Source organism: Momordica charantia, assembly GCF_013281855.1.
Source record: "Momordica charantia cultivar OHB3-1 chromosome 9 unlocalized genomic scaffold, Mcharantia_2.0 BLBB01000009.1, whole genome shotgun sequence".
Lineage (NCBI taxonomy): Eukaryota > Viridiplantae > Streptophyta > Magnoliopsida > Cucurbitales > Cucurbitaceae > Momordica > Momordica charantia.
Genome location: NW_028275167.1, coordinates 24,820,462 through 24,843,566, shown reverse-complemented (window position 1 = coordinate 24,843,566; position 23,105 = coordinate 24,820,462). Strand labels below are relative to the sequence as shown.

The following is a 23,105-nucleotide window of genomic DNA, read 5'->3' as shown; positions in this document are numbered from 1 at the left end:
ATCTAAAATTAGGTCCCCAAGAATAATTTAGACCCTTAAAAAATGAAATTTAGCAAATATAAATACTAAAAAAACCATAAGAAGATTCACTTTTTCTGTTTCAATTGGTTATCTTCTATTAACAAGGCGAACCATAACTCAATTGATTTAAGATAGAGGTAGGAGATTTGAATTTCCACCTCACTTGAACTCAGAATAAAAAGAAAAAAAAAGCCCTCTTCTTAATGATCTCTCAAATTCATTCATTTAAAAATCAAAGCCAAAGTTTCAAAGAAAATTTTGAATCTTTCATTGGTATAACATCAACATTCCTTTTCATGTACACTTCATTGTGCACTCGTAATATTTCGTAAAAATAGTTTTTCACATTAAAAAGAAAAAGAAGGAAAAAAAATAGCCTAAATCTTACATGTGTGTATATATATATTTTACCTACCTCACTTATATACAAGCAAAACTTCTAAAGTGATGATATCTACAGTATCATCCAGCAGGAAACTAGACAATATACTGGGAATTTCTGGCTCATACTTACAACAACCCAGTCTTCACGTTTATCGTGCCTCCGACGCAATCTCGAGCTCAGCCCACCAAAGAGGGGAAAGTTTCGGGATCGCTTCATCCGGGGTTATCCCAGTTACTGATCTCAATCTTGCAGTGATGAGCTTCATTGCTGGTCTCTGCACTGGATTGGAATGTAAGCAAGATCTTAGCAACTGACCGATCTGCTCCAACTGCTCCTCTTGGAACGATGCGAGTGTCGGGTCGACAAGCTCCTTGAGCGGTTTGTCCAATCTCAAGTACTGTATTGCCCATTCTTCAAGTGATCCATTTTCTGCTGAATGAGGGATCTTACCTGTCATTAGTTCCAATAATACTAATCCAAAGCTGTAGATTTGGCTCTCTGGGCCTCCTGATGATGTGTTTAAGAGATATCTGCTGGCGCAGGTCCACTCGTCTGCAACGATTTCGTTTTGCAAACTGCACTCTGCAACCTTTGCTGCATAATCCTCAGTCAGGTTGATGGCTGACGAAGTAAGGTTGAGTTGGATCAGCGGTGTGTTCGGCTCGTGTAAATATTCAAGGCAGTAAGCCATGCCCATCGCTATTCTAAGTCGCATCCTCCAGTTCAAGTGCTCAAATTCTTCATCTGCACAGCAAAAGAGAAAAAAAAGACTAAATCAAATTTCTAAGAAAACTATAGTAGCTAAGTCAAACGCTCAAACAGAAATCGACATCAACGGTCGTGAATCACAAACGTCGCAGAAAGAACATCTATACCATCCTCAAAAGGAAGGAAAAAGAACATAGAAAATTCCCATATTGTGCTTATCCATAAATGTAGCATATTTAGCATTCTAAGATCGACAACATAGTTACCTCAACCCGAAAACTGCAGCAATAATAGTAAGTAATTATAACATTCATTGAGCCAAATGCAAGTTCGAAACAGAGAATTCAACTTGGTTTTTCCACTCTAAAATTAACTTCACCACATAGCATAGTCATTTGAATGTGAAGAACATCAAGCTGATTATAGCAAGTTGCATGATTTATCGCCACACGGTAATACGGTCCAAATACGGTAGTTAGATGTTAAGTTATTGACCCATGACAGTTCAGTCTTAACTATCTTGTTCTCAGATAAAAAATTGATGTCGCCACACGGTAATACGTTCCAAATACGGTAGTTAGATGTTAAGTTATTGACCCATGACAGTTCAGTCTTAACTATCTTGTTCTCAGATACAAAATTGATGTCGCCACACGGTAATACGGTCCAAATACGGTAGTTAGATGTTAAGTTATTGACCCATGACAGTTCAGTCTTAACTATCTTGTTCTCAGATAAAAAATTGATGTCAGATGAATAAAGCATAAAGTCATAACCGCCCGAAACTTACCGTGCAGATGTTCAAACAACGTTCCGTTAGGAGCATATTCGAAAACCATCATTCTACTAAAGGGCTCCTCTTCCTCGCAATACCCAATCAGGTTGACAAAGTTCTTGTGATTTAGTTTCGATAGTGTATCGATCTGCAGCACGACAATAGGAAATGTTAGAAACATCAAATCTTGATGAAGAGTAAATGTGGTTCAATGGAATTTATATATCATCTACCTTTTTTCTGAACTGAGTTTCCAACGCCATCGACCAATCTTTAGAAGACTTCACCGAAATGATGTTCACGGCTATTTCAACTCCGCTAGACAAAGTCCCTTTATAGACCGGGCCGATAGGTGAATAACCGATTACATTACTGAAATCCTCACAAGATACTTCAAGCTCTGATCTTTTCAGCTTTGGCACACCTGAGAAACTTAAACCAGTTAGTAACAAGAAGATGCTTTGCTTCCCTACTTGTATATCTTAAACTATCTAAGAAAACCCATTAAAAGGGGATGAGTTGTTGCCATGATTCATATTACAACAAACTTTTGGTAAAAACATATACATAAGAGCTTGTTTATCTGGGATTCTTAAGAGATTGAAAGATGCTTTCTATTTTCAATTGACAAGATGCATCATCCAAAGCTAGCTAATCAGTTTCAAATCAGTAGATGCAATCAGAAAGCAACGTTTTTCGTTCTATTTTCAGAATGAAGAGTACCGGTAACAAATGCTTTCTGAAGCTGTCCGCTTAATCCTGTCGCCCACGGTCTGACAGTGGCCTTATGGCTAGTCCAGAGGTAAATGCCAACGACCAATGCAATAACAAATATTGCAGCCCCTATACTTACTCCTGCAACTACACCAACGTTGGGCCCCTTCCCCGAAGTTGATTTATTGGATTCAGCTGGCGGAGATGTCTCTGAAGGAGGAGGGGGAGGTAGAGCGAACTGAGGAGGTGGAGGAGAAAATTGAGGAGGTGAAGGAACTGAAATAGTTCCGTTGTCTGTCTCATTCCCTTTTGGGGCGATAACTACGGCAGTATTATTAGGTGGTGGCGGAGCTAGAGATGGAGGTGTTAGTGAAATGCCCGGAGATTGTGTAGCTTCAGGCTGATTTATCGACCGTGCAAGAGTAGCTGGCCCCCGGAGCTGTCTTCTTGCACTAGTTTCTTTTATTTGAACAGCATCACTAGCAAGAGAAAATTTGTAACCAAATTAAGTGGTTTGTCGAAGCATAAACAACGTCAGGAACAAGCATAAAAATGGTAGAAAGACGGATTTCATTTCGAAAAGTAGGCATTTTCGAAGGAAGTTATCCATTTATCTTGCAGACAAAAGTAGTCTTCATTTCAGTAATCTGCAAATAACATCCAGTCGTGGCATTTTTCTTCTAGTTTCTCACAAAGCAAACAAAGAAAACCTTCTAAACTAAACCGAAACATGCACGAGATTTATCCTACGATAAACCGGTGATCTAATGGATTGCAGTGACATACCATGAAACGGATTCTTTGTTTCCTAATGATCCTTGAGCTGTATTAGATAGCTGGTTCTCATCAATTTGAAACTCAGAAAGTAATTGAAGCTGATAAATTTCAGGAGATAAACCACCAAGATGCTTATTGTTATCCAGCAAACTGCATATTTGTAAAAAGAAAACTAAGTTATTATGAAGAAATAGGCTGAAAAAAGAGTTAAGAGAGAAGATAACTCTCAATTTGTTGAATTTGAAGCCAAACATACAGAATTCCAAGTGAGAGATTACTGCCAAGATCAGCTGGAAGTGCTCCACAGAAGTCGTTGTACCCTAAATCTAGCACCTCCAGTTCTTCAAGCCCTCCTATTCCTTCAGGGATGGTTCCAGTAAAAGAATTGTTTCGCAAAATACTGCAAAACGAGACAGAAATCGAAGGTAAAATGTCAGTCCACTGTTGCAGATACAACGAAAACAAACAAAACAAATCACAAATTGAGATCAAAGAACTAAGTTCTTACATAGATTTTAAATGGACTAAGTTCTTAAGCTCAGGAGCAAGTGTTCCTTCAAGACAAAGATCTTTCAAATTCCTGCATATCATACAATCCCACTTCAAGATCATTTTCAGAGGGAAATTAATGCAAACTAACACAAATTTGACCACCCAAATTACGTTTAGGAAACCATCATCATATTAAGATCAGAAACAGGAGAAAGAAAGATGAAAAAAGTGAAGAACATACAGGGCTACAACTTTCCCATCTGAGCATTCAACTCCTAACCAAAAACATGGATTAATATCTTCTTTGTGATCATTCCAGTTAGATAAAGCGCCAAACGGATCATTCACGACTCTCTCTCTGAACTTGAGAAGAGTCAAACCTACAAAATAGAACAGAGCAATTCAAAAACCCCTTCAAATATCACCTCTGATTTCATCAGAACAGAAGATTAAAAACCTTAAACTAAAGCCTCCGAAGAATTCACGCAGATCAATTACCTTCTTCATTCAGCGACCAACACAAATGAAAACTCTGAAACAGCAAACTCACAACCACCACCCCATAAACCCGCAATCGGTTCCTGAACCGATGGAAATTCCGATTCTCAACCTCACCCATTTCAAAACCAAAATCAACGCAAACCCAACTGAGTTCCAAAGCTCCAAATCGAGCAGAAGAAAAATGGGTATTGATTAAAACAGCAAGTGGATGAAAACCCAGAAAGCTAAGGCAAACCAACCACAAAAGAAAGTCCAAAAGAAGAAAAACAAAGCGCGTAGGCTATTTCATTTTAATTTTCTTGGTGGGTTTTTGAATCCTGGGGAGAGAAAAATAGTGTGCTGCCGCCAGAGGACGGGATTTGGGATTGAAGAAAAGAGGGGGGACTGAGTCCAAGGGAAAAGGGATTGGTAAAAATTATGAAAATGAAACGTCTGCGCCACGTTTTGAAGTTTGGTTTTTACGAAAGATTGATGAGAAATGGATCATGTGGAGGGGTCGAGGAAGAACAAACAAAACAAACGCTGCCTTATGAAGAAATGATGGATTTATTGGACTGGGTCAAGCTCAAGCTCAAGCTCAAGCCGCTTCTTCTTTATTAGTTGACCAGCCTTTGGATTTACGTTTTTATTTCTTTTCCTTTTATTATTATTATTTTTTTCTTTTTGGGTATATTAACCAGAAATTTCTTCTTTTGAATGGGCATTCTTCTCAAGTAGAAAGAAAAAAAAAGAAAAAAAAAAAACTCTCTGTCTCATGTATTGGCTGATGTAATTTTGATTTTGTCTCATTTTCTCTAAAACGTTCATTTTAGTCTATATATTTTCAAATTTTGTTCATTTTAGTCTATATATTTTCAAATTTTGTTCATTTTAGTTTATATATTTTTGAAACGTTCATTGTGGTTAATGTATTTTTAAAAAGTAGTTACTTGATCTATTTATTTTTATTAATGACTTTTCACGTGTTGAAATTATTGAAATGTAGCCATAAATTTGCATTGAAAGGGTTTCCGTTGTGTATAGAATTTGAGTTCAATTTTTGTAAACAGGAACCAAAATGGTCACTTTTTAAAAGTACAGATATCAAAACGTAAAAGTACATGTATTAAAATGAACCGTAGTTGAAAGTACATGAACTAAAATAGGCATTTTGAAAATATAAAGACTAAAATGAACTAAAGCTGGAAAATATGAGAATCAAAATAGTGTTTAAACCTATAATTTAAATAAAGATTAAATTATAAATTTACTTATTTTAAAGTCGTGTCTAATAAGTCCCTAAACTTTGAAAATGATATGAATTTTTAATTTTAGTTGGCATTTTATTTTAAAAAATGCAGGTAAAATATCTAATAGGTCGAAGACATAATAGATGCAAAATTTAAAGTTCAGTGCTTACTAGATTTTTTTAAAATTCAATGATCCATATGATATGTTTTATAGCACTCTCAAAACGTCTATTTTAGTCTCTATAATTTAAGAAGTAATATTTTAATAAACATTTACTAAAGTTATAGAAATATAATCGTAAATTTGCCTTGAATGATTTCTATTATGTATAAAATTCTTGCAAATAGAGACCAAAATCGTCACTTTTTTTAAAATTACAGATATCAAAATGAATACTCTAAAATATATATAGACTAAAATGAACAAAACTTGAAATAGAATAACCAAAACATTTTAAAAGTACAATGACCAAAATGAACCAACTTCAATAAAATAAGACCAAAATAGTATTTAAACATATAATTTAAATAAAGATTAAATCACAATTTTATTCTTTCAACTTCCAACTATAAGTTCCTAAATTTTTTTAAAAAGTGTCTCATTGGTATCTAAATTTTCAGTTTTATTTGGAATTCTACTTTTTAAAAGCATATAAAATATCTAATACATAGCAGAGCAGAATTAAAAGTTCAATGATTTATTAGACTTTTTTAAAATCCATGGATATATTAGATATTTTTAAAGTTCAAGAATCTTATTATTGGACACCATTTTGAAAATATAAAGATAAAATTTGTAATTTAATCTATAATTTAAATTAGATTTAGTCTTTTATTTGTTATCATATGTTAACAAATCAATCAAAATGTAATTTTTATCAGAAAAAAAAAGCTAAATATTTGTTGATGTGGAAAATCTATCATATATGTTTTATTTGTTACAATCCATTAAGAAATCAATAAAAGATTTTCTCGTTTTAATTTTAGGCATGAAGAATGCATTCCCTAAACCTCTCTTCATTTGTGTTCTTTTATCTTATAATTTTATTTATTTACGATAACGATTTTGTTCGTATTACATCTATCTACATAATATTAAATATATATAAACTAATAAAGAAATTATAAACTAATTTAATTAAGAAGTTTCGTTTCCAGCAACATAGGAATAGTTCAACGGTTATGATACCTCACTATTTTTCTAAAAGTCGAAATTTCTAAATAAATATACTTTCGAATGGGTGAGAAAAAAATAATTTTCATAATTTGCTTCATCTTGTTAATATTCCTAATACTAAGTCTATAGAATCAACTTTGGACATTGTTCTTGATTAGGAAAAAAAGGTCATGATATTTCTAGGAAGTTTCTTATAATCGTCCAATAAAATTTAATTGTATTATTAATTAATTAAAAAAAAAACTACATGGTGGTGTAAGTAAAATCCAAGTGGGCTAAGACAAGGACTCAATAAAATGAAATATTTTATTATAAATATTTATAGTGCTCAATTTAAGAGTTGGTGATTCAGCATTATGAATTATAAATAAATAATAAAAATAATATTAAAATAATTTAGTTATTACTTTATAAGAATTTGATTTTTAAATGTTAAATTTGCCTCAAATTTTAAAGTTTACTTGTTTTTTTTTTTTTTAACTTTATGTGGTTGTTGAGTGTGACTTTTTGTGTTTCCGTAATTTACAAGGCAAAATAATATAAAAATTTTGTACATTTCTTTTTTTTCTTTCCATAGCTTTTGATAGCTATGTACATTCGAAAATACACTATTTTTCTTTTGCAAAAAAAAAAAAAACTTTTTTTTTGTTTTAATTGATATTTTTAGAAACATTTATAGGTTTTGATAGAATTTATAATATGAAAAAAAATCCTATTTGATGATAGTTTTTAATCTAGTTTGTTGGGGGTTATACTATGCACGACCGACCTGGGCAAAATCGGAAGGGTGACCTAACAGGTCAGCCTCGACAACTTAGACAAACAGGTGAACCGCCAAACCTTACCTACTGCAATAGCGAATGGATCGATTAATGACATGGACCAGAGGTCCCTCGAGAGAATCCTGCCCAAGCAGCGGAATACTCCAATGGAACGTGTATCTACCTCGTCGATCACTGCTATAAATACACCACTCCCCCGTGGGTCCAGGTACGAAGTCTGTCTGATGCTAATTTGTCGAGCTCGAATAATATACTGAATTGGGCGTCGGAGTGGCCACCTACCTCCTTACAAATACTCTGAGGAACGTCCCAAATAAGGACCAACTGACCTCTCAACTCATCTTCCGTATCTCGACAGATTTTTGCATCAACATAGTTGCTCATTAATAATCGGTTAAATTATGAAATCAATCTTTAAATTTCAATATATATGTTTAAGAAATTTCTAAGCTTTAAAACGTTTCATGAAATGTGAGTTATTCTATGTAGTTCCTCTAGAGAAATTGTTAAAATATTGTAATTTTATAAGGTAATTGTAACAGTATGGTAGTTTTGAAACTATTTACCATCAGACGGATAATTTTGAAATTATTTGTAAAACTGCAGTAGTTTTTTTGTTTTTGATGTCGTCTTTATCAAAGATAATTTTCAAATTTACTTAAGATGTATTTTTTAATTACCATATTTAAAAATACATTTTTACGAATACTATTGAAACATACAATATTAATTAATTAAAAATCAATTTCTATTGTCGGCACTGTTAACAAAATAATGACATAGCTAATTAGACAAGCACTAATTAATTTGATATAATGTGATAAACAGATAACAAAAGAAAATAAACAACAAGAAAAAGATAAAAGTAATAAATATATACTCAAAAAATTAATTCAAATCTATTTTCAAACGTGATATCTGGGTCATTTCAAAGTTTAAATAATTTTTAGAAAGAACAAATATTAAAAAAAAGGCATTAAAATCTTGAAATAATTTTTAAAAAGAACAAATATTTAAAAAAGGCATGAAAATTGATTTGAATAGTTTTGGATACTTTAATATTTTTTTAAGGGGACAAGTCAAAGCTTATCCACATTAAATATTATTAGCATTTCTGTCGGATTTTTTTTTTTTTTGGTTATTTTTAATATTAGATAGCCGACCTCACGGTTCACGGTAAAAGCCGCAGCCCGGCTGAGGTTTGACTTTGTTCAAAATCGGTTTTATTATTATTATTATTATTTTATTTTTATTTTTTAGTCATTCAAATTAAGGCCACTTTTGAAATGCTCCAACAAATGAACTTGTTGATCTTTTCCCCATATTATTACTATTAGTTTTCCAATTCAATATTCCATTTATAATACCTATTTATTTTCAAGGTCGGAATACTCTAGTCATCCCAAACTTACCCGATTTATAATTAAATAAGTACTGCTACTATAAAGTCGCCTTTACTATTTTTTCGTTCAGTTCAGGCATTCTCTTATTCTGCTTAAAAATCTGTACATGTGATACAATGTAATATCAATAGACGTATTTGTATATTTTTAAACCATTTGTTTTTGTTTTTTTTTATACTGTTGATATACCCTAAAAAATATACCATGTACAAATTTCGACAAGACATGGTAGATTTTGATAAATTAGATTGAGAGGTGTTTTGAAATTTATTAGAAAATTATGATATAGAAAATGCAAAAAGGATGTATTAATTAAAGTTAAATTGAGGGGAAAGAATAAAAAAATTTATCTCAAAAGTGTATCAATTTTTACTACAAATTTGTGAGTTTTATGAAATTTATTTTATAGTCAATCTTATGAATTAAAGATACACTCTCGTCCAAACGAATGACTTTTACCTTCTTCTTTTTTTTTTTCTGAAAAAATCACTAGATAAACGTAACAATTACAACACACTTATCTAAGTCTAGAGTCAATTTGATGAAATAAAAAAATAGTGTGAAAATGGATTAACCTTACTAAATTTAAGAGTAAAGGTTTATTTTCCCCTTAAATTTACATATAAGAGAGAACGAGACACACATATTTATCTTAAAGATATTTTCTATTTTTTTAAATAATAAAATATATACACTTTTTTAAGCACATTAACGACATTATTTCCTCAGCTATCGAGAATTACATATGAGAGATGTAATTGAAGTTAAAAAATTAAAAAAAGAATAAAGAAAAGGTTGAAAAGTAGGGGGACAAATTTTATAATTAAACCTTAAAATTCTTGAAGTAAAAAAGAAAAAGTGAATCTTTACTCAAACAAATTTGATAGGCTCCAACCAGAAAGGGAGAAATTGTTAGGTGTGGATTTGAAATCTTGGCTGCTTATGTTAGCAAAATTACTTTCAAAAGAAAAAAGAAAAAAAAAAAAGGAAAATTTTTTATTCGCCAATCAAACTGCCTGACAATAACATGTGAGCTAATTTATTAAAAAAAAAAAAATCTCACTTAACATTCTAAAAAAATGATTAAAATTCAGCCCACTTGCCTGCTGATGAAATGAAACTTGGAATTGGAATTATCCTTTTTATTTTTTGAATCCAAAATTCAATTGGCAAACAAAAATCTTGGGAATTTAATTTAGATGTAAAATGACGATTTTGACTTCTGACTCTTCTGGAAAATATGAATTATTTTTACTCACTGTCGAAATAAATAATCTATTTGGATAAATTGTCTTTCAAGATATCATGCACACGATTCTACAACATGGGTGTATAATAGAAAATTTTTAAATTGTATTTATAATTTGTCTATGCTAATTCATCAGCAATAATTTACCTTCAATTGAAATTAGTCTCAAACTATTTATTTTAAGATAATAAAAAGAAAAATTAAGGAAGGTCAAAAGAAGGTTTGTAGGGCACAAAAAAAAGTAAGATATTTGCCATGTGGATGTCGATAAAAATGACAATATTTTACTTTTATAGAAATATCAACAAAAATATCAATAAAATGTAGATGTGCCAATGTTATTTATGAAAAGTTATAAAAATAAAAAATTGCACAAAAAATAAATATTTTTTTAAAAATAAGTTAAAAATTATTAATATTAATATTATGTCTATGTGAATGATATTTTTTTTTTATATTTTGTCAATTTTTTATGATTATGTAGAAATATCAATTCACTCTTGATATTGATTTCAAATGGTTAGACATAGGAAACAAATTATGTTCATTTTGGTTCCTATACTTTCAAAATATTCGTTTTGATCCATGTACTTTCAATTTTAGTTCATATTAATCCCTGTATTTTCATTTCAAAATGTTCGTTTTGGTCCCTATACTTTTGAAAAGTGACCATTTTTTGTCCCTTAATTTTATTCTTAATCTCTTTTTTTTTCCTATCATAATTTTAACACGACTCTAAAATCAATATATTTCTTAAAATGTTAACATTACTTTATACTAAAGAGTTTCTATTACGTGTAAAATTTATGTTACAATTTTGCAAAGATGGAATAAAATGATTACTTTTGAAAAGTACGGGAACCAGAATAAACATTTTCAAAGTACATAGACTAAAATAACTAAGTTTAAAGTACATGAACAAAAATAAACATTTAAGTACAGAAATTAAAATAAATAAGGACGAAAGTAGAGGGATTAAATTAATATTTTAACCCAAATTTTTAATACCCAACTTGGTAGTGGGTGGGCATTTATGGATAATGGAGTTTGGACAAAAGAGTGATTTTGGATATCAAATACTCATCATTGATTTAATTTGTCACTTGTCTTAGACTTGAAGCATCTTTGTCCCATCCAAATAATTGGTAAATATGTTTTTTGTTTCATTTTAAAGAGAGAAGGTAAAATCTAAGTGTCATTGATTAGTTCTTTTGTTATATTACCAAATTTTTAAAAGTTAAGTGATTAATTAACTTCCAATTAAATTTAGTTTGATTCATGGTTTAATTCTTTAGAACTTTTGAAATCTCAATTTTCGCGGCTAAATTTTCAATTTTCTTTCATAATTTAAGAACTTCAAGTGAATTGGTCAAAACATCTTTCTTATTATATCTTGAAAGTTGGATATTGCCTCCATACTCAAAAAGAAAAAAAATTACATTATTTAAGCTTTGAATAAACTTACTATAAAAGTGATAATTTAAATATGACGTGTAAATAATAAAGGACGTCACCTCAGTCACATGTTGATTAATTTAGATATAAGTTCTTTAGGAAAATAATCAAAAAAATTTCTAAGATATTATCTCTAGTAAATTTTTGTTGAAATTCTTTACACTCTTCTACTTTATACGGTTTTCATTTTCTCTTTCCATAACCAAAATTTTTGTACCATGGAAAAGCTAAGTTGACACATTAAAATTAAAATATTATAAATCATACTCTTCCCCTTTAACTTATACATTACCATGTTATCTTTATTGGGATTGGTGGAGTCAAAACGACGTCGGATCGAGCTAGGGAAGAGTTGGGATCGAGCCGAGGACGTAGTGCTGCGGCGCCGCTACAAGATGGGGGCATGCACGGATTTTTTCCTCCATAGCGCCATGGCGCTGTTTCAATGGGTTATTTGTAGCCGATTTTGAGCGGGTTTTGGCAGCAAATCAGTAGCAGAGGCTCGGGCATTTGTAGAAGCTTTGGGGTTGATCAAGATCGATATTATCGGGTAATTGTATCTTGATTATGTGAGTTTTTCATTCCTATTCCTAAGTATTAATTGTGTAAAATACTTAGAAGCTATGAGGCTTTTGTTGAGACCTCCAGGGGATATTATGAGGAGTGTTATTGTATCCAATCCTAAACAATATTAGTGAATTACCCACATCTGAGTGGGAGATTGGACGTAGCCCTTAGTGGTGAACCAGTATAATTTGTTGTGTCGTATTCTTATTCTTTAATGTTTTCTTCATATTTGCATATTCTTGGTTGTGTTGGATATTTCTGTGGAAGGTAAAATTATTCAGGTCGATCAATTTCCCAACAAGTGGTCTTAGAGCTGTAGGGTTGCAGCATCATGTGAGACAAATATCACGCACACCATTACTATGAAGGAGTTTTGAAGTTCACCGGAGAGAATTTCAGCTTTTCGAAGGTGCAGGTAAAAGATCTTCTTACATGCAAGAAGATACACAAGGCTTTAGGGGAGAGACCAGCAGGGATGACGGACAAGGATTGGAATGAGATGGATGAGCAGGCCGTTGCAAACATCAGAATGGCGTTATCAATGAATGTTTGTAGTCTGGTGGCGAAAGAGACTACAACGAAATAATTGTTGAAGGTCATGCAAGACAGGTATGAAAAATCTTCTGCCAATACAAAAATACTTCTATGGACGAGGTATTTTAATATCCACATGGAGGAGGGAACCTTGGTGAATTCTCACATTAACAACTCATTGATATCTTGAACAAGTTAGAAGGGATGGGTGTCAAGATTGACGAGGAGGTTAAAGCTATGAGGCTGTTGACGTCTTTGCCTGACAGTTGGGAGACGATGAAGACCACAGTGTCGAATTCACTATGGGAAAGTAGCTTGAAATTTACAGCTATTTGTGATGCCACTTTATCTGAGGAAGCCCGGAGGAAATTAGGGAAAATGTCTGCATCTACTTCAGGGGCTGAAAACGATGTTGAATCAGCTTTGATAGCTTATAACAAAGGGAAGACAAAGATGAGTTACAATGGGAAGCAGCAGTAGAAATATAGTAGGGGTAGTGGGAGTTCCAATGGAGAAGTGAAGTGTTTTTACTGCCACAAGAAGGGTCACGTTAAACGCTTTTGCAGGAAGTTTAAAGAAGATGTTGAGAAAGGGACACTACTGCAAATGTTGTAACAGAAGGAGAACGGATTGAAGAGTTTTTGCCTTGTGTTTAGAGGAACATATCTGTAGACCAGTGGATGGTTGACATCGCAGAATCAGCACATGTTGCTTCAAACAGACATTGGTTCTCATCTCTTACTGTAGGTGAATATGGTTCAGTGAAGATGGGGAATGAGAGTATCTCCAAGGTGAGAGGAATTGGAGATGTTTGTTTGAAGACAGGCGAATGGGCCAAGTTGGTGCTACGAGGTTTCAGGTATATTCCTAGCTTCAGATTTAATTTGTTATCCACAGGTAAGCTAGATGACGATGGTTACAGTAGTGAGTTTAGTGGGGGTTGCTGAAAGTACAAGAGGGAATCTAGGGTGGTGGCAACAGGCCACAAGAGATCTTCTGTTTATGTGTCAGAGTTTGGGGTTGCCAAGGGTTCACTGAGACAGACTATGCGTAGCTGCAGATGGTTCAAGGCAAGACCTTAGAGGATCAACAACATTGATGGCCAAACAGATCAGAAGAATATGTCATCAGCTTAAGTAAAACAATTGAGAAGTATAGAAAAGGGAAACGAGAATTTGATAGGCCATCGAGTTCATACCTCGACTGTCAGACGTTCAGGCGAGCTGATGAAGTCGCATAGGCGAATTAGTGCATTGAAGGGTACAAGTTATGTTTCTAGTGTTGTGACAGACTTGGGTGGGAGCGCCAAGTCATCAGGAGAATCTTCCTTCAAAGGTCGTTGGGTTCAATAGAGAAAGGAAGCGATAGGGACCACTTAGATCAAGTGGGAGTACGTGGCTATGTTTCTAAGTCTGGGGGACAAGACCACGTAGAGCTACCAGTCTCGGGGCAGAGTCAGACGATGCTTGGGTAGGGCCAAGCATTCTGGATCAGTTCGATGATAGAGGAGTCAGAACGGTGCATTGATAGAAGGTGTTAAAAAGTTGATGGGACACTATTGATGCAGTGGGAGGCAGAGAATTGTCGCTTTGTCTCCAAGTGAGAGATTTTTGGGATTGGTGGAGTCAAAACAACGTCGGATCGAGCTAGGGAAGAGTCGAGATCGAGCCGGGACGCGTCGAGGTCGAAGTGGGGATGAAAAATAGGGGAGCGAGCGCTGCAGGCCACTTGGGTCGAGGAGGCAGCGCCGCGGCACTGTCCAGATGGGGGCGTGTATGGATTTTTCCATCCATAGTGCCATGACGCTGTTTCGATGTTTATAAATACGCAACTTTTGATTTTAGAGTTTTACCAGCCGAACAAGGGGTTATTTGCAACCGATTTTGAGTGGGTTTTGGCAGCAAATCAGTGGTAGCGGCTCGGGCATTGGTAGAAGCTTTGGGGTTGATCAAGATCGATATTATCGGGTAATTGTATCTTGATTCTGTGAGTTTTTCATTCCTATTCCTAAGTATTAATTGTGTCAAATACTTAGAAACTAGAGGGCTTTTGTTGAGACCTCTAGGAGATATTATGAAGAGTGTTATTGTATCCAATCCTAAACAATATTAGTGAATTACACACACCTGAGTGGAAGACTGGATGCAGCTCTTAGTGGTGAACCAGTATAATTTGCCATGTCGTATTTTTCTTCATATTTGCATATTCTTAGTTGTGTTGGATATTTTCTGTGGAAGGGGAAATTATTCAAGTCAATCAATTTCCCAACAATCTTGTTATCATAACTTTATTTCTATTGTTTATGGTGAATTTTGGACGGGTTTATGTGTCCTCCGAATAAGAATGTTCATCGAGGAGTAAATGAGCTTCCAACCGAAAAACTTGACGTTGGTGCGGTGTCTCGCCTAATACACTCTGATGTTCAAGTCAATAATCAGAGTAATAAAATTGGAGTAGACATCTTGAGATTTAAGTGACAGGTTTTTCACTTACCCCGTGGTGATAGGAGTCCTTCAATTTTATAGGTGCAGGTGGCCGACAATGAAGGATGACGGTTTTGGGTGCAGAGGCACGCCGAGCTGTACGAGGCCCTGATGGATGCGCGGATGCTCTCGACAGTTAGTGGGTGGTGCCTCCACTTGCAGGTATGTTCCTCGGCAGACTGCAGGTTTCAGGTTGCCATCCTCCTTCGTACAGCTATGGTGGCGATGTGTTTGTACGCCTGCACAGAGTATGGTGTTAACCATTTGTGGTCCTATGTCTTATTGTTGCTCCTGAAATTTGACGCGTGTCCTGTTTGGGTTTCTCCCTCAACGTCTATAATTAATAGAAAATAAAATTACTTTTAGATAAACTTTTTCAAAGTGCAAAGGATTTGTAATTTGAGATGGATCCCATTGCAAAAGCATATGCAATTTTTCCTTTTTTTAACAACTTGAAAAGTATGTTACTTGCTACTAGTAGTTAGCTAATAGGGTTGACTGAGTAACAAATTCGAATATAGTTTAGTGGATAAGACATTTATTGTTATCTCTTATCCATGATTTGATCTTTTCTGCTATAAAAGAAAAGACTTATAAAATTATAAAAAATAATAATAATAATAAGACATATTTTAAGATTTTTATTTTACAAAGAGACGGAAAGGTCAAAACTATTTGTTCATAAATTGCCTACTCAACTTTATTTAAACAAGGTATGTGATTAAATTTATCTCAACAAATATTTTTGTCACCAGACCAACCATAGCACATTAGATAAAATATCTACTACCATCCTAAAGGTTGATAATTCGATCTTCCAGCCTTATAATAATTGAGCTGAAAAAAAGTGTATATATAGTCAATTTTCATTTTTTGGTGGGTACAATATAACATTTAATAATACTAAATCTTATCAATGAAATAATACATTATTTCTTTTAACAATAATACTCCTCTAATGTAACTCTTACTAGTATTATTTCTTTTTAATGCAGTGTTGTTTTTTTTTATCAAAAAAATAATACTAAATCTTATTAATGAAAAAATACAGAGCCATATTTTATAGAATATCAAAATAAATACTATATATATAGGGATGTTATCTTTTTGGATCGGAGTTTTTATAGGCCAATTCCCTTTTGTTGGGCTTTGTTTTTTTCTGAAATGCCTTTTTGTATATTTTCTATTTTCTCTTTATGAAAAAATAAAGACCTACAAGGTGATTTCCTATAGTAGGGTAAATAAAATACTAATAAAGAAAAAAAAAAAAAAGAAAGAGTTGCTATAGTTTTAAAAGTTGGAAAATTGTCATTTCTAGAAATGATAATTGCAAGTTCATCTCCTTGCATTATAATTGAATATTTATCATTAAGTTATTCAAACCAATGTTGTATTATTTCTTTCTTTTATTCTTTTTCCCAATGATGTATCACATTAACGACAAATTGAGAAAGGTTAAGAAGTGAAGTTGATTTTGCTAATTAAATTTGAGTAAATAATACCTTATTTTTAAGCCTATATGTAAATATTATTATTATTTTTAACTATATTTCCTTACACGACCTTAATAAAATTGTATGTTATATATATATATATAAATATTTTTTTTGTTTTTGAAATTCGTGTTTTCGAGTCAGCTTGCGTGCAAGCTCGACTAATCACAGGCCAACCACATCCTAGGTAGGTGGCCACCATGGTTTGAACTCATTCCCTCTAAGTCCTTTACTATTTACATTGGCACTTATTGACCACTAAATCATTCCATGATATTTCTAAAACCTTTCTATTAATCTATATCTTAAAAAGAATATTTTAAAGGTTAAAAGGTGACATTGATATTTTTTTTTTTCGTGATAGACATAAACCTCAATTTATATAGAATAATTATTTTAGCTAGCTTTGCGATGACCTCATCTGCTCCATTGAAAGTTTTTCAAATCTACATACCCCACATGTATGGTACTAAAAATACATATATAAACATTAGAAAAATGCACAATCATGCATTACTAACAATGATTATATAATATAATGCTTCAAAAAAAAAAAAAAAACAATGATTATATAAAAGTAAAAGAGCAAAAAGAAAAAAAAAAAGTTTACTCCTACTCTACTAGTGGTCTCTTTCTATTTCAGAAAAGGTCATTTGAACTTTTATCTTTAATAATGCTTTTTTCATCCCTCCATAGTAAAAAGTAATAATTGATTGAGGTTTTTTTTTTTTTAATAGTAATTGATTGAATTACTACAACTCTAATACACTTAACTTCCATATTTTTGAAGGGTTTAAATGAATGATAAGTTTGATCTTTGACGAAATTAATAACAAAGATTTATTTGATACGTAATTGAAAGTTTTAATAATCTATTGAAACCAAGAAGTAAAAATTTAGGGGACATCACTTTGAAAGTTTATGGAGGACTAAATAAAGTTGAGAAAGTTAACTTAATAATTTAATAGTTTATGGTTTACAATGAGTAATTTTTACAATTTATTCATAGTTTTCTTAAAATTACATGGCTCAACTTTTTCATCAAACTCTAGAAGGACAAACCATTCAAAATTGAACACAATGAGAGGTTTTAGTCCGAGAGGATTAAACCGAAATGGGAAACAAACAAGGGAAGAAATCTCCCTCAGATGCCAAAAATAAAAGGGGCAAAATAGAGTTGAAAGAGGAACAGATTGGAGAGAAAAATAAGGCATATATATAGAGATCTAAAATTCAAAATTCTACCATTTTACAATTAAAATTTAAAGCTAAACTAAACTAAAATCAAACTAAAACTGTGTTACAATTTCCATGGAAATGGTTAATTCATTATTAATTTTATTTTATTTGATCGTTAATTTTGTTTTGGTTAGCGATACGAACCTGTGCTCCGCAGCCGCATCGATGAACAGGAAGGGCAGCGAATCAAGCCGTTGATGTTGCAGGAATTGCACGATCTGAATCCGCATTTCTCGACGTAGATCTTATGGCTTCCGTCGCATTCTTCGCACACAACGAATCTAATCCCTCCGCATACCTCGCAAGAGCTCGATTTCACCTCCGGAAGGCCTTCGATTAGCATCCTCAACTCGCCGCTCTCGTGGAGCTGCCGGATTTCCTCGGCTCCGCCGATGTACCGACCGCCGACGAAGACTCTAGGCAGACTCAGATTCCTCCCGCCGACCGCCTCGTGAAACTCGTCCACGAATCTCGAGTCCATGGACAGGTCTCGCTCGTCGATCGGGACGCGGAAGCCTCGGAGGATGGATCGGACGGTTCTGCAGTCCTCGAAGGTGCGGCGAACGACGCGGAGAGAGGTATGGTAGAGGACGATGCGACGATCGGAGTCCGGAAGGGAGCGGGAGGCGGCGGGGAGGCGGTGGGACCAGGAGCGGAGGACGGAGGTGGAGAGACGAACGCGGTGGAAGATTGAGGGCCGCTTTGGAGTGGTCGGAGGCGAATCGGATCCGGAATCGGACTCGGAATCTTCGCGGCAGAGATCCTGAATGTCTTTAAAGGAGGAGCAGGAGAAATGGCGAGAACGCGGTTTCGCCGCCGCCGGAGATTGAACTCTGGTCGGCGATCTCAGCCATTGAGTCCACATTAGAGAGAGAGAGAGAGAGAGAGAGAGAGAGAGTGAAGAGAAGAGTGAGAAAGGGAAGAACAGAGAGAGAGAGAGATTCGATATTGAAGGAAAATTAAAAAAGAAAAGAAAAAATTACGAAACCCTAAATAAGAAAATTGGGGATTTGGGTCTCTCTAACGAATACCTATGGGACTTTCGTTTCAGTTTCAGTCAAAATATAGATTTGATCTCTAAAATTTACTTCGATTTTATTTTATTGGTCTCTAAAATTTTTATAAAGAAATCTAAAAGTTTCGAATTTGAGCTAAAAATTATATAGGGGCACTCGCAAAATAAAAAATTTACAAAGTAGCAGCCATTTTTCAATTTTATAAAAATAGCAAAATTATAAAGTCTAATAGAGAAGAAAGAAAAAGTTCTAATATACCCTCGGTGATCATGGAGCTCAAACAATGACGTACTGTATATATATATATTTTATACTTAATTTGATATATCTAAAAATTTGAGAAAATCAAATTTCAAATGATTGTAAAATTTAAGACATTTTTTTAATGGAAGAATTAGTGGTGGAGAAATTCAATCTCATGACTTCTAAATTATAGATCTGCTAATTGCTCAACAATCTTCATGTTGACAAAACATTGTAGATTGAACGTATACAATAGTCACGATTTTTTTCATCTAGAAGCTTTTTCATCTCCATTTCATATCAAACTTTTTGATTGAAAAATAAAAGAAAAATATTGAATATGATCCCCAATAAGCATTGTTTTTCCTTATAAAATTAACAAACCACTTTGCTGACCAATTTACCTATTTTGGTATTACGCTGCAAAAAAATGGTAAATTTGACTTTACGGTGGGCAATTTAAGTGGAAATCTTGGATTTAAATTTATGCCATCTTTTCGTACTAATTAAATTTATAATTGTATCCTATTTAATATTTGTCAAAATAAATAAAAGATCGCCCTCAATTTAAAGTTGTATAAATAAGTTTTTTGAGTGTTGACTTCCCCATTCTTATTGCTGCCCCCTATTTCAATCTAAAAATATTTTGCTTGTCCTCATAAATGTTTGACACCTATGTCATAGAGAAAAATGTTTGAAAATTACGAGAAAGAAATACAAGAATATGGACTTTTTCTAAAACATAATGAGTTGTCAATTTTTTCAATGGTGGTCAAGACAAAATTTGTTACTCGTGGTAATGAACCAAGTATTTTCCATTTCAATCCCCATCCCCGAAATTTTCCACTATACTTTGTGGGAATTTGGTTGAAGATTTCCTGCTAGAAATTATTTCCTACTTATTGTTATTATTTTTAAACATAAATTTTTAATTAAATATTTTTTAAGAGAAATTTAGCTTAATTCCTAACGATGGATCTTCATTTACATAAGTTTCCCATGGAGAATCATGTGCGAGATTAGTCGAGGTGGATACAAATTAGTTTGGACACTCAAGATATATTAATAAAAAAAACAATAGAATGGATAGAATAGGATTAAGGTTTTGTGTGTATACACACACTTTTATTTATGACAGGAACAAAATGACCCCGCCCCAACCATGGGGAGCTTAAACGGAGAGGGCGGATGGTCAGAGAAAATATGTATTAACTAGTAGAGTTATACTATGAGAAAAATTAAATGAAGTTTTTTTAGTACAAATCTATAAAATAAACCTTTATAATGTAATAGATTTATAAATGCTGATATCAAGTTTATGGAAAATGCTTGGCTCCTCGGTGAGGATCAAATTTTGTCTTTCGCCCCATTGAAAAATTGACAACTTATTATGCTTTAGAAAAAGTCCATATTCTTGCATTTCTTTCTCGTAATCGAGGAAGATGAAATACGGGGAAGTTAGTTGATTAGACAAAAACTACAAATAAATTTTTTATATCTTTTTATAAATTTATACAAACGGAGGGATTTTTAGATAACGGATTAGTTGCTGCCTTCAATTGATTACCAAAATTGCGGATATTAGTATCAAAAGTCTCCATAAACAAACATACATGACGTTTGCCACATATATGCAATCTTGTTAGCAAATTAAATATAGGAATATAGTTATTAATATGTTGACATGGAAATTCACGTACTAAAATCCAATGGTTAATTCGAACATAATTTAGTGAACGAGATGTTAAAGAAAAAAAAGGTGATTGCAATTCTTTTTCTAACAGAAAACCATTATGAGATACTTTCTTGAATTTCAAACTTATATTTAGTTTAATAGGATCAGAGTATTAAATTTTCATCTACATATCGACATTGTCATATGTTCATGGATTCAATATCGACATAAGAGGTAAATCTACATTTTCATAGTATCACAAAAAACTGACAAAATATAAAAAATATTGACACAGTATCACTAATATAGATATAATATTAATATTAACAAATTTTAGTTTATTTGAAAATATTAAAATTCTTATTTGTTATTTTGAATATTTGTTATAAATTATTTTTATACATATCCATCTCCATCATTATCAACATAGAAGAAGGGTGAGATGACGTGGAACTAGAAAGTATTTCCCTTTTGAATCATTGAGATTTAAAGTGCAATGGGGGGATTTATCTAATTAATAAATGGGAATGGAAATTAATTTATTAGGGAAATTCTTAGGACTTGAAGAAATTAGCATTTATGGTGAAGTATGCATGCACATGCCCCATATGATTTGTCACCATTATCAACAAAAAAATTAATTAATTAATTGTGGAGAATAAAATGAGTTGTAAATGAGTGGTTAACAAGCTATTCATTCCAAAATCTTAATTTAGTGCACAATGATACGTAAAAACCTATCACTCAATGATATTTTTGTAAAAAGTTAGAAAAATTAAAAAATCATGACAAATATTTAAATTAACAAATAAATATTTTTTTCTATTTATAAATTTGTTAAAAATGATTAATATTAATATTATGTATATATTAGTGACATTTTATTGATATTTTTATATTTTGTCGATCTTCTTTTACTATGATGAAAATGTCGATTGGAAACATGAATATGTCGATGTAAATGTCGACATGTCGATGAATATTTAGAACCAGGTTAAGACTAACAATTTGTATAAACTCATCGATATTGGTTTTTTTATTAATTTTTAAATGCTATTTTCATCTCTATACTCTCAAAACATATATTTTGATCAACGTACTTTAATTTTTTTTTATTTTAGTTTTTGTACTTCTAAACAATGATAAATTTGGTCCTTATTTGCAAAATTTTAACATAAAATTTATACACAAGAAAAATTCTTTAATTCAAATTTACGATTACATTCCAAGAAATTTAATGAGTGAATTGACATACTAAACATTATGATTGAAAGAAATGAGTTAAAAATAAAAAATAAATGGGTCAAAAGGGTCATTTTTAAAAAGTATAGAACCCAAAATAGACTTTTTGGACGTACCAATTTTTAAATAAACAAAAGTTGTAAGTACAACGACCAAATCAAAACCGAAAGTAACTTGAAGCAAAATAGTATTTAAATATTTTTTAAACTAATTAAGAATATTTTTTTTCAATGTTTAACTATATGGCTAAATTTCTTTTGAAATGTTTTAAAATGCTTAAAAATCTACTATATTTTTTTGAAGTACTTAATTGATATATATATTTTTCATCCCAACAATTTACTCATAATATACAAAAGTTATCAAAAGGAATTGAAACACACACTTCTGTTAATTTATGACAAGATAGATCCATTTAGTAATCTTCTTTTGTTTCCTATTTTGGTTTTTCTTTTTCCATTTTTTCTTTTTTCTTTCCTGTTTTCTTTTTGTTTCCATTATAAGATTATGTTTTGTTGGTAACTCAATTCTTCATTTCTAAATTAGAACTAAAATGTTATTGTTGGTTTCTTAATTTCTCCTTTTTAATTTTCAAAATTTGACTTAGATTTTGAAAAATGTTATTAAAAAGTTGATAACAAGATAAAAAAAAATACATAGATAAAAAGAGTGGTTAATAAACTTAATTTTCAAAAACATAAAACAAAAAATAAAGTGGTAAATGATAATCAAACAAAACCAGAACACATTCAATATTTCAACCGTTGACAAAAAGAAAAATAATAATAGTTTATTGTTTTTCTAAACATTACATAACAAAAAATAAAGAAATTAATAATTTTAAAAAACAGTGGTTATCCAACCATCCTAAAAAAGCAAGTTGTTATTTAAATAAACTTGAAAAGGCTTTACTTAATCTAAGTAGAAATAGAATAACATAGACTA

At 32.2% G+C, this 23,105-nt stretch overlaps 2 protein-coding genes across 4 annotated transcripts; both read right to left on the bottom strand.

The window, feature by feature from the left end:
- Positions 1-265: 265 nt before the first annotated feature.
- On the bottom strand, positions 266-4,872 carry LOC111015959 (putative inactive receptor-like protein kinase At3g56050). Its single transcript, XM_022291171.2, has 9 exons — positions 4,371-4,872; positions 4,114-4,252; positions 3,889-3,960; positions 3,637-3,780; positions 3,390-3,530; positions 2,613-3,082; positions 2,123-2,313; positions 1,905-2,037; positions 266-1,150 (listed from the first exon to the last, which is right to left on the bottom strand). Exons 1-9 carry the CDS (start codon positions 4,489-4,491, stop codon positions 555-557), a joined length of 2,007 nt encoding a protein of 668 aa, XP_022146863.1. The 5' UTR covers positions 4,492-4,872; the 3' UTR covers positions 266-554.
- Positions 4,873-15,042: 10,170 nt separating this feature from the next.
- On the bottom strand, positions 15,043-19,016 carry LOC111015887 (uncharacterized protein At5g39865). Of its 3 annotated transcripts, XM_022291063.2 has the most exons (3): positions 18,129-19,016; positions 15,263-15,491; positions 15,043-15,184 (listed from the first exon to the last, which is right to left on the bottom strand). In XM_022291063.2, the coding sequence occupies exons 1-2, from the start codon at positions 18,847-18,849 to the stop codon at positions 15,289-15,291; spliced, it is 924 nt and encodes a 307-aa protein (XP_022146755.1). In that variant the 5' UTR covers positions 18,850-19,016; the 3' UTR covers positions 15,043-15,184; positions 15,263-15,288. The 3 variants fall into 3 exon arrangements, with proteins under 3 accessions (XP_022146755.1, XP_022146754.1, XP_022146756.1); XM_022291062.2 differs by having other exon boundaries at positions 15,043-15,491; XM_022291064.2 differs by lacking the exon at positions 15,043-15,184 and having other exon boundaries at positions 15,447-15,586; positions 18,129-19,012.
- Positions 19,017-23,105: the final 4,089 nt, after the last annotated feature.